At 38.3% G+C, this 16539-nt stretch overlaps 1 protein-coding gene across 1 annotated transcript in view; it reads right to left on the bottom strand.

Moving 5' to 3' along the window:
• The window catches only part of CFAP43 (cilia and flagella associated protein 43), an 84290-nt gene that overhangs the window by 50421 nt on the left and 17330 nt on the right, over window positions 1-16539 (bottom strand). The window contains exons 6-11 of the mRNA XM_059661328.1: window positions 16308-16467; window positions 12884-12951; window positions 9328-9459; window positions 7029-7145; window positions 2688-2768; window positions 699-847 (exon numbers count right to left, since the gene is read on the bottom strand). Of these exons, the coding sequence (XP_059517311.1) occupies window positions 699-847; window positions 2688-2768; window positions 7029-7145; window positions 9328-9459; window positions 12884-12951; window positions 16308-16467 (707 nt within the window). The remainder of the gene's footprint in view (window positions 1-698; window positions 848-2687; window positions 2769-7028; window positions 7146-9327; window positions 9460-12883; window positions 12952-16307; window positions 16468-16539) is intronic.

Raw genomic sequence — 16539 nt, forward strand, 5'->3', positions numbered from 1 at the left:
AAGATACACTAATAAGTGAAGAAGAAGAAGAAGAAGAAGAAGAAGAAGAAGAAGAAGAAGGAGGAGGAGGAGGAGGAGGAGGAGGAGGAGGAGGAGGAGGAGGAGGAGGAGGAGGAGGAGGAGAAGGAGGAGAAGGAGGAGAAGGAGAAGAAAGGAGATGGAGAACACTGTATATGGTTTCCTCCCATTTAGAGAAAGGCAACGACAGGACCCCCACTGCCTGAGCTCTGATCCCCACATCTGCCATGTACACCTGTGCAATATTAAGCAAGTTATTTAAGCTCTTTGTGCTCATCTTCCTCATCTGTAAAGTGGAGACAATACGGGTATCTCATAAAGTTAATACAATAGAAGTGCCTGGCACACTCTAAGTGCTTGATAATTATTTGTGTAAAAAAGTAAGTGTGCATCTTTTTTTTTGCTTGCTTATGGATAAAATATCTCTGGAAAGAAGACACGAGAAATTGGGAACAGGCTGCCTCCAGAGAGGAGAACTGGGGTTCAGGGACAAGGGTAGGACACCTTTCACTACACATCCCTCTGTACTTTTTTTTTTTTTTTTTTAACACTGAACAGGGTCAATATATTAATTTCCAAAAATACCACATAAAATTTAAAATGTAAAGGAATTATGGCTTCACTGGAATTCTCAACAGACAGGTCTAACAACATTGCTGCCAGAAGCAGGCAGTACTTACAGGAGGTGCTGAATTTCGCTGTCAGAGAGATGGACCATGTGAATTTCCTCAGGGGATGCGGTCTCCAGGGTATCAATGAAGTGGACAGAGCCATTCACAGTCCCCACTACCGCAGTGAAGGAGGAGGGAGAGCAAGCCAGAACTGTCGTCTGTTTAAATAAGCCCCAGATGCTTAACTTCATGGTGCCAAAAACCCCCACAAACAAGCACACACACACACACGCACACACACACACACACACACACACACACACAAAACAAAAAAACAAAGCCAGATCTCCTACACATCAGAATTCTACAGTTTATTGGAAAAGAATTAGAAAAGAGTGGCTCATGTTGTGTAGTATGACAAATTATCTATTCAACATTTCTGAACTAACCAATTGTATAATAAGTCTCAAGAATCTGTACATCTTATTCTTTTATCCTAAACTTAGAATGATAAAAATATAAATAAATTTCTTGAACTTTAAGCAATGGCTTCATTTTCATCCCTAAATGGTTATAAGATTACACCAATAATAATTAAAAATAAAATAAGAAATTAAATAAATTCCTAGCACCTTTTTGACATCTTTATAGAATGTTAAAGATTTTTTAAAAATATGTTTTTGTGGATTATTTAGAGAGCGAGGGAGACAGAGATAGAAATGTCAATGAGAGAGAAACATAGACTGGCTGCCTCCTGTACATCCCCCACTAGGGATCGAGCCCACTACCTGAACATGCACCCTGACTGGGAACTGAACCGTGACCTCTTAGTTGATAGGTTGATGCTCAACCACTGATCCACACCAGCCAGGCTAATTTTATTTTATTAGTTTACAGTCAACATTATTTTGTATTAGTTTCAGATATATAGCAGAGTGATTGGACAATCATATACTTTACAAAGTTGTCCCCCCAATATTTCAAGTATCCACCTGGTACCACACATAGTTACATATATGATTGAATATATTCACTATGCTGTACTTTGTTTCCAAGTAACTACTAGACAATTTTGTGAGTATCCACTGAGAAACCCTCTCCTATTTTCAGGGTTGAGTGGAATAGATCTGACTCATTTCAGGGCTGAGCTTAAGCCAATGAGCATTTCTCATCCCCTTGTACACAGTGATTAGTGCAGGGATGTATTAAGATCTTAGAAGACATTTACTGAGCCTTCTAAAAAGGAGAAACTTTAAAAATAAATAAAAAGGAGAAACTTCCTTTCTCTTCCTCCTTCCACTGTAGCAGGCTCTCTTTCCTGATAGTCTGATGTGGGCGTGGCACCTGTGGCATTTGGGCACCACTAAATGAAGCCTAAGATGAAACTAAACACATGGTACTCAGACAGAAAAACAAGGTTCTTGGTAATACCATTTGAGTTGCTGGGTTGAGCCTCAACTGAGGCCAGACAATGTCTATACTTTATAACCTTTTAATCCAAAACCCCTACTTTTTAATTTTTGGTTCAAGCTGCTTACAATGGCAATTTTCTTTCATTTCTAACTAATCCCCTTGAGGTTAGATGGGACCATTTAGCTAGTTATGGCCAAGAGAATATTTTATTTCTGAGTAAAAGCACTTAACTGCGAATTCAAGACCCTCTAGCACTCTCTTCCCATGCCATGAACCAAGGAGCTATTCTGTTGGAGGAGCCTCCATCGGCCTATCTCCCTGAGAGTCTATGTGGAGCAGAGACCCTGTCAATCCACAATGAAATTATACCATGAATGAGAGAGAAACCATTAGAATTTCATAAATAACTGCAACCACAGAAAAACTTTTCCTTTCCTATATACCAATGTAGTGCCTCAAGTTCCATCCTCTGGGCTATAAAATATACTATATACACAAGAATTATTCTAAATATACAAGGTAAAAATGCAATAAGGCATCTGAAACTGTATTGTTACAGACTATTGACAGGTGAATATGCAAGAGTAGATTGATTGGGTTAGAATGCAACATATTTTTAGAAGTCCATTTATAAGGCATACTTACAGGTGTATTTAGAGAAAGCCTGCTGATACAAGTACCATCCTCTATCCTCCAAATACAAACTTCCCCTGAATACGTGGCTGTCTGAAAAAAATTAAAAATAAAACTCTAAGTGGAAAACAAGACTGTTTTGGAAGCATGTTCTAAATGCTTCTCTAGTATGTATATCACTCTGATTATTTAGTATAAAATTTTATTTTACTTATGTGGATTATAATTACTTCACAATCTCAACATCAATACTTCTGATTTTAGGAGAACCAAGATGGTGGCATAAGGTATAAACTTGTACGTGCGTGCTGCCCCCCACAACTACAACTATAAGACAAAACAGCTATCATCCAGAACCACGGGAAAGCTGGCCGAGTGGAAGTTCTACAACTAGAAGGAAAGAAAAAAGCACATTGAGACCGGGTAGGAGGTGCAGAGGCTCCAAGAACAGAGGTACAAAGGCGCTCGCGAGGTGGCTGCACCTGGGTGCGTGGTTTTTTTCAATCGGAAGGGGATACAAGCTCTCGAATGCATTGAAGTCATTTCCGGAGAGACTCTGGGGTCCCGGACTCCTACGGGGAGAAACTGGATTGTCTTGCAGCACGTCGGAAAGCAAGGGTGGCTTTCTCGTAGAGCTGCTCGCAGGGATCATTGCTGCTGTGGGGGCGCGGGGCTGGGGACGCAGAGGGACTCTGGACGCAGAGACGCAGAGTAGCGGAGACGTGTGGAATCGTGGAGAGGCTGACGACAGCCATTGCTGTTTTCTCCACCCTGGTGATTCTCTGAGACCCCGCCCCACTCAATTTACATCCCCAACCTAGCTGTGCACAGCTGCGCAAAGGAATCACCTGCACTTTTGCAGCCTAACCTAACAAGCTGCAGCTGGGTCAGAGAGCTCCAAAACTTCCAAACCCCAAACAAAGAGGAGAAATATGCTGATCCGCTGTAGCTCCTGCTGGGTGGACTCACACAGTGGTTGACTTGGAGATCCAGAAGCCAGGGTACCCCTGGTCAGATACCAGATTTCAACTCCTCACATCCATAAGGGACACACTCAAGAAGCAGACTCAGTGAGCACCAAAGCCCCACTGAAGCAAGTCCTACCCCATAAGGGTGTCTCCAGCACAGCAGTTCTTCCACTGTAGACACAGTGGGTCATCACAGTCAGCCAAAAATGTGGAGACAAAGAAACATGTCACAAATGAAAGAAATGGAGGAAAGCAAACTAATGGAGGACATAGAGTTCAAAACCATAGTTATAAGGCTACTCAAGAATCTTCTACGAACCTCCGAGGAACTTAGTGAGACCTTTAAGGATCTTAATGAGAATGCCAAAAAAATGGAAAAGGACCACTCAGAAATTAAACATACACTGACTGAAATTAAAAATAATATACAGAGATCCAACAGCAGACTAGAAGATCCCAAGAATCAAGTCAAAAATTTGAAATATGAAGAAGCAAAATACACCCATCCAGAAAAGCAAAACGAAAAAAGAATCCAAAAATATGAAGATAGTGTAAGAAGCCTCTGGGACAACTTCAAACATACCAATATCCGAATTATCGGGGTGCCAGAAGAAGAGAGAGAGCAAGATACTAAAAGCCTATTAGAAGAAATCATGACAGAAAACTTCCCCTACCTGATGAAAGAAATAGACTTACAAGTCCAGGAAGCGAAGAGAACCCCAAATAAGAGGAATCCAAAGAGGACCACACCAAGACACGTCATAATTAAAATGCCAAGGGCTAAAGACAAAGAGAGAATCTTAAAAGCAGCAAGAGAAAAACAGTTAGTTACCTACAAGGGTGTACCCATACGACTGTCAGCTGATTTCTCAACAGAAACCATGCAGGCCAGAAGGGAGTGGCAAGAAATATTCAAAGTGATGAATAGCAAGAACCTACAACCAAGATTACTTTATCCAGCAAAGCTATCATTCAGAATTGAAGGTCAGATAAAGAGCTTCACAGACAAGAAAAAGCTGAAGGAGTTCATCACCACCAAACCAGTATTATATGAAATGCTGAAAGGTATCCTTTAAGAAGAGGAAGAAGAAGGAAAAGGTAAAGTAAAAATTATGAACAACAAAGTGACAACAAATAAATATCTATCAACAAATGAACCTAAAAATTAAGTCAGAATAAACTGGTGAATATAATAGAAGCAGGGGCATAGAAAGGGAGTGGACTGACAATTCTTGGGGGGAAGGAGGTGTGGGGGGTGTGGGAAGAGACTGGACAAAAATCTTACACCTATGGATGAGGACAGTGGGGAGGGGGGTAAGGGCATGGGGTGGGGTGGGAACCAGGTGGAGGGGAGCTATGGGGGGAAAAAAGAGGAACTTCTGTAATAATCTGAACATAAAGATTTATTAATTTAAAAAAATACTTCTGATTTTAACAAATATTAACTACTATTTTAATATAACTTAACTAACATAATTACTAATTAGGATTAGAAAAGTAAAATAAATACTTTTTCTGTGTAACATAATTGAGATAAAATTACTTAAAATTCAGTGGGATTATTGTCTAATGAATAAACCTAGAAATAGAAAATTTTACATTATTGATTTAACTAATAGACTTTGTTTTTAAGAGCAATTTTAGGATGACAGAAGATTTGAGCAGAAAGCACAGAGACTTTCCTCCTCCCTCATATACACAATTCCCCTATTATTGACATCTTGTATTAATGTGGTACATTTGTTACAGTTGATGAACCAATATTGATACATTATTATTGACTAAAGCCCACAGTTTACATTATGGTTCACTATTTGTGTTACACATTCTATGGGTTTTGACAAATGTATAATGACATGTATCCACCATCACAGGATCGTACAGAATAGTTTCACTGCCCTAAAAATCCTCTGCTTCACCTCTTCATCCTTTCTTCCCTCCCTCCCTCCCCACTGGATCTCTGGAAACCACTGATCCTTTTCTCTCCATAGTTTTGCTGTTTCCAGAATGTCATATAGAGGGAATCATACAGCCTTATCAAATTGGCTTCTTTCACTTAGCAATATGCATTTACATTTCCTCTAAGTCTTTTCATAGCTTAAAAGCTCATTTGAGTGATGAATAATATTCTATTGTATAAATGTACCACAATTTGTATATCCATTCTCCTATTGAAAGACATCTTGGTTGCTCCCTTTGGTATTCTTATTTTTGTTTCCCCCTGTTGTTTTTAGATTTCCCACGAGATTTCTTAAATAAGGTCTGAGGTGTGCATATTTTTCCATTGCAATCCCCCTGGTACTGGCTCCAGTGTGGTTTCTACTTCTGGGCATCAACTCCACACGATGTGATTCTCTGTATCTGTCTGTCTGTCTCTATAATTTTGGGGGCAGTGATCTTCCCCATGACCTCAATCTGGTGGATCTAAGAAGAATTACTGATTTTAAATTCATTCAGATTTTTTCTTCTTGTGAGTCTCCTTACATGCTGGACTGAATCCTGAAGTTCATATTGTTCATTTTAACAAATAATTTTTACTCTTTCACAAGATCAAGACTGAAAGCAGCTTTAAGTAACTGCAATGTGGTATGATTTCTGTTTTTTTTACTTACTATGGAGTAGGTAACATGAAAATGTGGATCAAGTATCTAAACCCTAAATGTGGAAACCTTGTATGGAATTTTTAATTGAGTTGAAACGAACATATGAATATAAATAATGCTTATCAGAGAACACCTGGAGGGAAAAAAATCATATGATCAGAACCTCCAGATTGGAAGAAAATTTAAATGTTAACTATTCCATAATCTTTGTATTTTTTACTTGTTAGAGCTCCCCAAATCTTAATGGATTTGCTGATAAATCATATGAAAAGTAAAATATGTTTCTTGAGATAAGCAATAGGTAAATAGTTAAACACCTAGAAAAAAAGTTTCTTTTCTAAATATAGAGGTTTCTTTTCTAAATCTAGAGGGTGGGCTTTTTCCTAAGTAGATGGGATTTATGCTTTGTGCATGGCAGCTCTTTCATTTTCACCTTCAAATGGGACTGCATCACTTTGAAAGAGGGTAAATACTAATAATTTAACCAGTGTTGATGACTCATTAGTGATGAATGTGTTTCAAGGTCTGGCTTGGAAAGTTTGTATGGTGAATGCAAACAGAATGGCTCCTAAAATTTCTGTTGCGTTGGCAATAGAAGTTAATATTATGGAGTACCAAGATGATGATGTCATTTAACTTGGGAATACATTTGATGATGAAAGTGGTTGGCATTTCTACCACATCTTCAAGAATAATCTCTACCTCCTATTTGCATCAGTTTGCACACAAACTTCTAAAATCTCATGTTTAAATCCTATTGTAACACAACAAATATTCCTTACCATGCAATATTCATTTCCAGGTGTGATTAAGTCAATTGCTTGAAATTTCCCATCACAAGCCTCTAGGATTTTTTCCAAGGTTGGCTCCTCACCAAATGTGTAAATATAAACAGATCCCTTTAAATATACCAAAAGAAAAACATGAAAAAAAATTAATGCAATTGTTATGCGAGCAGTTCAACAAATACATATTAAATGCCTCCTGTGAGTAAAGCACTAAATGGGACTAGGTGATGGAATATTAGAAATCAACTCCTTAAGGCACTGACCTTGAAAATCTTGAAATCTAGATATATAATGTGTTTATTGATTCACTCATCATAATCAATAAGTGGGTCTTTATTCTTTTCTCCAATTCCAGGCATTTGTTTTTTAAGTTAGAAAACATAACAAAAAAAACTTTTTTCTGACTTTAAAAATAATGCCTGTTGTGCACAGGGAGACCTGTACAAAGCCATTTATGTAAATAACATATTTATCTTAAGGATATACATTTTTAATAAAAGTATTCTTAGTAAAGGTATATGTAATGAAGTACATAATAACGGTAAAAAAAAATAAAAATAATGTCTGTTGATGTAGAAAATTTGAGAAATGTGGAAAACTAGAAAAACTGTTAAGATGAACTAAATCCTATCACATACTAGATCATGTTGGACACTAATGAAAGCTTTTAATAAGTCTTTGTGGAAATTGTGAAGATGTGGTCGAAGCTGTCACTTTATGACTTGTTTACCATTTTCAGCTCCCAAATTCACTTCTCAAAAAAAAAAAAAAAAAATCTAGCCTGTAAGTTATGCATCTCTGCCAAGTAACTGTAATATGGTATGGTTACTTACCTAGCAATAAGAAGTCCTGTTTTCTACTAATCACAAGTTCTTCAAGTTTGAGTTAAACATGAATTTTTTTGTTCTTGTTTATGTAAAAACAACTCTGTAGAGTCTAAAATCTGGTAGATATTTACTGATTTTATGTGTCATTAATATTTCAACAGATATTAAATGGGTACACTGTGCCAGACACTGCTCTGGATGCTGGGGCTACATTAAAGGACCAAATTGGCAAAAAGCCCCTGTCCTCATGCAGCTTACATCCCACTGGGGGATCTGGCCACGTGGAATAAAAGTATACTTAGTAATATGCTGATCATCACATGGAAGATATAGTCACTATTTCTTACTTATATTATTGCCACATAGATGTCAGAAGTTATTCTAATTGAAATTCCTTTGAAATAACCTGCTTTTCTCTGACTTCTTTTAAGATTTTCTCTTTGCCCTGGTTTACAACAATTTCACTTTGTTAAGTCTAAGGTAGATATCTTTTTATGTCTCCTGCTTAGGATTCACTGGGCCTCTTGAATCTGTAAATTCATGTCTTCAATCAGTTCTGGAAAATATCTCTTTAAGTATTGCCTCTGTCCCATTCTCTCCTCTCTGAGATTTTAATCAAACATATGTTAGGTCTTTTCACTGTATCATTCATGTCTCATACCCTCCCTTCCATATTTCCTGCCCTTTTGTGGCTCTGGACTATATTCTGAATAATTTATAATCTATTTTCCAGTTTATTAATTCTTTGGCGGTGTCCAATTTCTATCAGACATATTCATTTAATTTTTACTTTGTCAGTATATTTTTCTTTTTTTAGAAGTTCTATTTGGGTCTTTCTCCCTTCTGTTATGTTACCTTTTTTTTTTTAAAGAAAATAATTTCATGTTCTAAATATTTTAAGTTTGTCATTTAATTGTTATTTATTAAAACATTAGTGTCCTGGTGCACGGATTCGTGCACACTGAAAGGAAATTAATTAGAAGAAATATTTTAATATCACTATTTGCATCTTGCTAATGAAAAGAAAATAGGATTCTACAGCGTCTCCTATCTACCTACTCCAGGACTTCTGTGAGGATCAAATGAGATGAGGCACGGGAAAATGCTTCACAAACATTTGGTAAAACTGTAAAATGTTTGCACCTGGCTATAAAGCAAGTCGGGTTCCTGGGCTGAAGAAAGGAAGCTGGTTGCCAGGGAGAGGAAACTGGGCACTGCTACATATTGTCATTCCCTGGTGCCCACAGTGACTGTTTCTGGACTGGGCTGGGCTGTGGGCCACATTTTGTGTCATGGGGTCTTGGCAGCATTGGCTGCTATTTGGTGGGCTGTCGCTCTGGGATGGTGGCAGGGCCTGTATCCCACTTGGGGGAAGCCAAGTGTTGTTTTGTAGGTGCCAGGACCATGGTGATATAATAATATCTGATATCTGAAAACTGCATACTAAAATTGGCCATCTAGCATACCTTCCCTGCTTGAATCAGCAACATTTTGTAACTGGGAGAAAACATCATATGTCCCACATGCTCTTCAACCTGAAGAAAATCTTCTACTTTGTAACTTGACTCTTTAATAATTAAAGAATACACAAAGCCATCCTAGAGACCAAAAACGAGATAAATGCAGAAAAATCACTTTCAGTCATTACATAGTATACTTTTGTTATCAGACAAGCTAAGACTTAGTGTATTACCAACTAATGTTTATTTTTGGAATAATCTGTGTTTACATTATCTAGAATGCCCTGTCTTCTTACCTTTATTTAAGTAACTTTTTTTAAAGTAACATATTTTGCTCAACAGCTTTTATTTTATTTATTTACTAGTGGCCCGGTCATGAATTCATGCACATTGATAGGAAATTAATTAGAATATTTTAATATTGCCAGTCGCCCTTTCTCTATAATAGAACTGTCAACCAAATTCACAATTGACAATGACAGATCGAAACACACTCGTGTGATTGGCACCAGCGAGAGCTTTATATGTACTGCACATGCACAAGTCAACTTAGCCTTTTATAGATATAGATATAGAGATAGAGATAGAGATAGATAGAGATAGAGATAGAGATAGAGATAGAGATAGAGATAGAGATAGAGATAAAGATATATAGATATAGATATAGATATATAGATATAGACATAGATATAGATACAGAATAGACCTGCTTTCTGATAAGCTAAACTTTTTCCAGCCCAGTGAAGCACCCCAACTTCTCTTTCAGGTAATTGTCAGCAACACAACAGTAAATATCAACACGAAGCACATTATTATTGTAGATCACGCAGGGAGAACAAAGGGTAAAATATTTAACTGCAGCAGTGTTTGACTATATTCTGTGCAATGAGAAAACCTGAAGTCATTTTCAAGGTCCACCATTTCTTACTTCTTTTCAGCTGGGTCAAGTTTCTAAACTTTCTAAATCTCTGTTTTCCAGCTAATGAAAAGAAAATAGGCTTCCACCCAGTCTCCTATCTACCTACTCCAGGACTTCTGTGAGGATCAAATGAGATGAGGCACAGGAAAAAGCTTCACAGACATTTGGTTACAGTGTATAATGTTTGCACCCCGACTTGTTCCTGGGCTGAAGAAACTGCAAGGAGGCTAGTTATCACTAGGGAGAGGAAGCTGGGCATTGCTACCTGATGTCATTACCTGGGTGGACAGTTAGCATAATAGCCTTTATATATATAGGTTATTATATATTTTTATTGATTTCAGAGAGGAAGGGAGAGGGAGAGATAGAAAAATCAATAATGAGAGAGAATCATTGATTGGCTGCCTCCTGCATGCCCCTTACTGAGGATGGAGCCTGCAACCTAGTTAAATATTCCCATTTAAAAGCAGACATATTGACCAATGGAACAGAACAGAGAACCCAGAAATCAACCCCAGCCCTTATGCTTAATTAATATTTGACAAAGGAGGCAAGAGCATACAATGGAGTCAAGATAGAACCCAGGACCCTTCAGTCCGCAGGCCAATGCTCTATCCACTGAGCCAAATCAGCTAGGGCTATCAAGACAACTTTTAACCATGGTTCCTGATCAAGTTTTAATTTTATCTCTTTTGCAATAAATTTTTCAATTACCTAAAATTTTACTGACCTCTTTCTTTGAACTTTTCTAGCATCTATCTTCTTATCATCTCCTTTATTATACAGAAGGCAGGGCAAATGAGGCAGAGTTTAGTGTGTGGATTGTATATATAACAATCTCCTTACCTCAGAGGACTAGTCTTAGTGTTCTTTAATCACTGTTCTGTGCAATTACTCATCTCCCTAAACGGCCCAAGGGTAGGGAGGGTGCTGTTTGTTTCCTTTGTATTCTTCCAGTATGCAATAAAAATGAGCTAGGTGCTTGGTTGATCGTGAACAGATTTAGGTAAATTTTACAACTCAAGAGGAATTTGAGTTACTTCTACAATAGTGAAGAGGCTTTAGGCAAATTCATCCATAATTTCTAGATTAGACCCCATTATAATTAAGAGTAAGCATTTGCGAGATGACTGGGTTTATATACTGGGGGGAGAGGGAGGAACATACCAGGTGCTTTCATCATTCTCTACCCCGCACCAGAGCAGATGCTCAAATCCTTCCTTTAAATTAGTTCTAAGAGCCGAAACCGGTTTGGCTCAGTGGATAGAGCGTCGGCCTGCGGACTGAAAGGTCCCAGGTTCGATTCCGGTCAAGGGCATGTACCTAGGTTGCGGACACATCCCCAGTAGGAGATGTGCAGGAGGCAGCTGATCGATGTTTCTCTCTCATCAATGTTTCTAACTCTCTATCTCTCTCCCTTCCTCTCTGTAAAAAATCAATAAAATATATATTAAAAAAAAAAATTAGTTCTAAGAAAACACTCAATGCAGACTAAATGTAGGAGTGGGGGTAGTCCATTGCAAGGTTGGGGAAGGGTATTATGAACCGAGTGTAGGTTTATGAGCTCCAGATTGTTTCTCATTGATAGAGCTACATCTCTTACCTTGACAACATTGACTAGCTGCCCTTGGGGTCCTAGAGATGTAATTTGTGGCAATGGAAGCGACAAAGCTAACAGTAGTAGTCTCAGGACCAATAGACCTGAGATTTTAGTGTAGGTCAGCTCCAAATCTTAGCACTGATTACCACAGCATGGAAAAGTAACATGGTCTGACCCTTTTCATATGTACTAAGGCTGAGTGAACTCAGTAAGACATGGTTCCTTCAATAATAGTTTCTACTTGATGGGGTTGTTGGGAGGAACAATAAGCTAATACAAGCAAGCACTTAGCATGGTGCCTGGCACCAAATAAGCACTAAATAAATGGTAGCTATTAATACTAATTCTACCATGGCCAATAACAATATGATACAGTTAAACGAAATGGACACACACAGGAGGCTACGCTGAAGCTTTCACAAAAGGTTCCAATTGTATCTGAAAACATAATACTTTAAGTGCACAAACAGGAATGGAATTGGGTGATGGATATTAAGTGTTTGGGGGAGCCATGGTTTTTTAAAAATTTTATTTTTGCCTATTTGCAATGAGATAGATATGTGGTAGTTCATTATACTGTGATCACTAGTTTTATATATATTCGAAATTCTTCATAATAAAAAGTTTTATAATAGCATCCAAAAAGGACAGAACTTTCTTACCTAATAATAGATAAACATGTAAATTGACCATACCTTCACTACGCTCACCAGCCAATCAGGAGAGTATGCAAATTAACCTAACAAAGATGGCAGTTAATTTGCATACACAGATTGAAGGCGGCTCCTGCCGGAGCAGCGAAGACTTGAAGGCGGCTCCGGCCAGAGGGAAGGCCTGGGTCCTGGGTGCCGGAGGAAAACCGGTGCTGGCAGCCAGGGGAAGGGAAGGCCTATTGCACGAATCTCTTCATGCAATGGGCCTCTAGTAATTAATAATCACACAGAACCTGCCATCCCAAATTATGGCTCATAATAGTAAATGGCAACAAATGGAAATTATATATTTTCTTGAAAGCAATTAATTTTTTAGAAGAAATACATTACAATTCCAGAAGCAAGCACACCTCCCTTCTGATATGCTATGGTGACTGGACTGAAAAGTTTTCTTCCACCTTTTAGAAAAGAAAAACAAGGAAAACAGGTGACACAAATAGAAGTACAATACAGAGTAATTCATCTCATTTGATTTCTTAGGACTATTCATTTCTTTGTCATCCTTTTTTTCTGAAAATCAACTTCACATTAGAATATGTACTATGATGTCTCCCAAACAATGAATAATAAAAGCTGCTTAGCAATGATTACTGATATAAGTCACACCAGTTTTTTTTAAGGTCAGTATCATCAGATCTATGTAACTAACATTGTAGAATTATTATTATGATGATATTATTATCACCAAGATGTATACTTAAGATTTATACATTTTATGGTATATAAACTTAGGTACCTCAGTAAATAAAACACAGTGGAAAAAGAAGGTAAAATGTTCTATAAGAGCATTTGTTATTAATAACAAATTGTCCTTGGATGTTGTATACCTGAAATTAATATAATAGTATATATTAAAAAGATATACTGTCCTTGAGGGGAAATAGCAAAAGCATATCACTTGTTATTTAGGTAAAACATGAGAACCACAAGATCAAACATGCAGATGGCATGCATGAAATTATTTGTTTACTGCATACCAGGTGCGTGGCCTTATGCCAGATGCTAAAAGGACAATGTCCTTCCAGCACTAGTCACCTCCCAGCAATCTCTTTTTTCCCAGTCCAACTGCCACTAGAGTCCTGCTTCTTATGACTCCTTCCCTAGTCTAGGTGCCTGCTTCTTATAGCCACCTGCTACTAGGATTATCCTTTCTTGAATGATGGTTAAGTTAATCTCCCCAACCACAATTACAGTTGGGGTACTTCCCCCTTCAGGAGTTTTTGATGTCTGTCTGTCAGCTGAATTAAGTATAAACATTTTATGCCTTATGTTCAAGGTCAGATCTGATATCAGATGACCCACTACCTCTGTGTAAAACTTGATGCCCCAGGTGAACTGGACCACTTCTTGTGTCTCCACTACCCCAGGTTTTTGTCTACATAGATACCATTGCCAAAAAGTCCACCTACTCTTTTCTCTGCCTGTGAACCCATCCTTCAAGGGCCATTTCAAGTTCTGCCTTCAAAATAACTTATTTTGGCCTGTTTCCCTGCTCTGAATCCCCACAGCACTTTGTGAAGTTCTCCCTTAGTGAAATCTTCCTAATCTACCAGACTGTAATTAACTGACTACTTGTCGTATTCTCTTTACTAAAATAGAAGTCACTTGAAAGTAGAGATTATGAGATTATATATTTTCCATCTCTGTCAATTCTGAAGCACCTTGCATAGTATCTTACACATTGTAGAGGTTAGATAAATATCTATTTTGAAAGCCTTCTATTATTCCATGGAAAGTATTAGAAATAGTATACAGAAAGAAAGTATACAACATATGACTATCATGATTAAGTTCTAAATTGGGTATAACATATTACAAGTGTTTTAGGAGTTTGGAAATGAAAAACCTTTTTTTATAATTGAATTTACAAACACATACAGGTCTAATTTACTCTGTTGAAATCTCTGGGATTAACTTTTGGAGCCAAAGGATGATTAAAACACAGTTCCTAACTTCAAAGAGTTGATGACTAATGGGAAAGACATGCACATGGAACACTGTAATAGCTCAAGACGAGGCTCTAAGAAAGCAGTGAATCTGAAGGAACACCTGACAAGGGCACCTAATTATACCTGAAGGTTGGGGTGAGGACAGGGAGGGCTCCACAGAGGACAATCTCACCAGCTAGACAAGGAAGAGAAAGACATACTAGACAAGGGTAACGGCAAATAGCGGAAGGCAGAATTTGGGGAGAGCGGAGGAATAATGAGAACTTCTAAAAGTGTCAAGTGGGAATAGGTGATATTGGAAATGTAGGCCACAAAAGAGGTTTACTTTTCAGAGAGCTGTGGGATGGCATTGTGGATGCGAGATTAGAGAGCCAGCCAAGCCCAGAGGCTACAGGTGAGAGTAAAAGGAAGAAAGAGGGTCTAGGGTAGGAAAGTCAAATCTAATGGTCCCAGTTTTATCAGTGACATGTGAGTCAGGGAATGGGAGAGGGCATAGTTGAGGGACATTGCAGTTGGGGGAAACTTGCTGTAGGGGGTGATGTTTGAGCTGGGAATTGGAGGGTTCCGAGAGTAAAGTGGGAAGGGAATGAGCTAGGAGGTGTGTCTGTGAAATGATGGGAAGAACTGACTGTTTAGACCAGTGGTTCTCAACCTTCTGGCCTTTAAATACAGTTCCTCATGTTGTGACCCAACCATAAAATTATTTTCATTGCTAGTTCATAACTGTAATGTTGCTGCTGTTATGAATCGTCATGTAAATATCTGATATGCAGGATGGTCTTAGGCGATCCCTGTGAAAAGGTCGTTCAACCGCCAAAGGGGTCACGACCCACAGGTTGAGAACCATTGGTTTAGACAGAAGACTTGTACAGGGGAGTAGTGGGAACTAATACTAACGGGGCAGGTAGGATCAGATTAGAGAGAGTTTGAAAGCAAGGTGGAGCAATCCATGCATTACATGTTAAGAAGAGCAGTTTGGCAGGGATGAGCTGCCTGGTTTGAGTCAGTTGTTGATTAAAGTCGATGAAGTCAGTCCTAAGGTTGTTGCAAAAATCAAGGTGTGAAATAATAAGAGCGAAAGGAATGGAGAGTGCAATGGGCATGTTTGAGAAGCTGGGCCTGGAAAGGTTCCCTTTTCAAAGGGTCTATACCTAGCTGCTTCTGTGACCCAGGCCCAACTCTGGACTGAGCTGACAGGACAGGAATGGACACCAGATATAAAGAGAGTAGATCAGGTTCTCTTAGAAATTCTAACCACTTAACATAAAGGTAATTTTCAAGATGGCAGTTGAACTAAGAAGACTATTATGGAGAAAGAGTTGAGAGGGTAAAGGTCAGAAAAGAACACATTAGCTTTTTAAGCAGAACAGGCATATTATGGAAAAGGATATAGCATAGAAGCTAAGAACCTGGACTCTGAGGTCTTATAGCCTGGGTTTAGGTTTCAGCTCTACAGTTTACTAGTTATGTAAATTCAGGCTTATTTTGCTAACCTCTCAATGCCTCCATTTCCTCATCTATACCATGGAGATAAAAATGTATCTCCCTTGTAAAACTGTTCTGAGGATTACATGAAATCTGCATTGTAGAGTGATACTAGACTGACTAGAACATGTAACATTTAAGAAACATTAGCTAGCTAGAAGGTATTAGACCTGGTAACTAACTCCAGGAGAAAGGAGGATAAGGAGTCAAAGATGTCTCCAAGAAAGAGAAAAATAGGAAAAAACACATATTCATCTTTAAGTGCAAAACCATCACCAATGGCTACGCTTCTGGGAATATGAAACAAAGCAGTTTCTCACCCATTGGTGATATGTCTTCTATCTTCTCAAGCACAGTCACCTTCAGGTTTTCTCCATTAATCATTAAAAGATGACCCTCTTCACAGCCAACGTACAGCTCGCTTTGTGGAGTCCAGCAGTGCATAGTTGGGTGAAGCAAAGGATATAGATCATCTTTGGGCTTTGAAGAAAGATTAAAAGCCTTGTGTTAAAACAACAATTATGGCCTAACAGCCAGAGAAATACCCATCAA

The sequence above is a fragment of the Myotis daubentonii genome, chromosome 13 (assembly GCF_963259705.1).
Source record: "Myotis daubentonii chromosome 13, mMyoDau2.1, whole genome shotgun sequence".
NCBI classification, from domain to species: Eukaryota; Metazoa; Chordata; class Mammalia; order Chiroptera; family Vespertilionidae; genus Myotis; species Myotis daubentonii.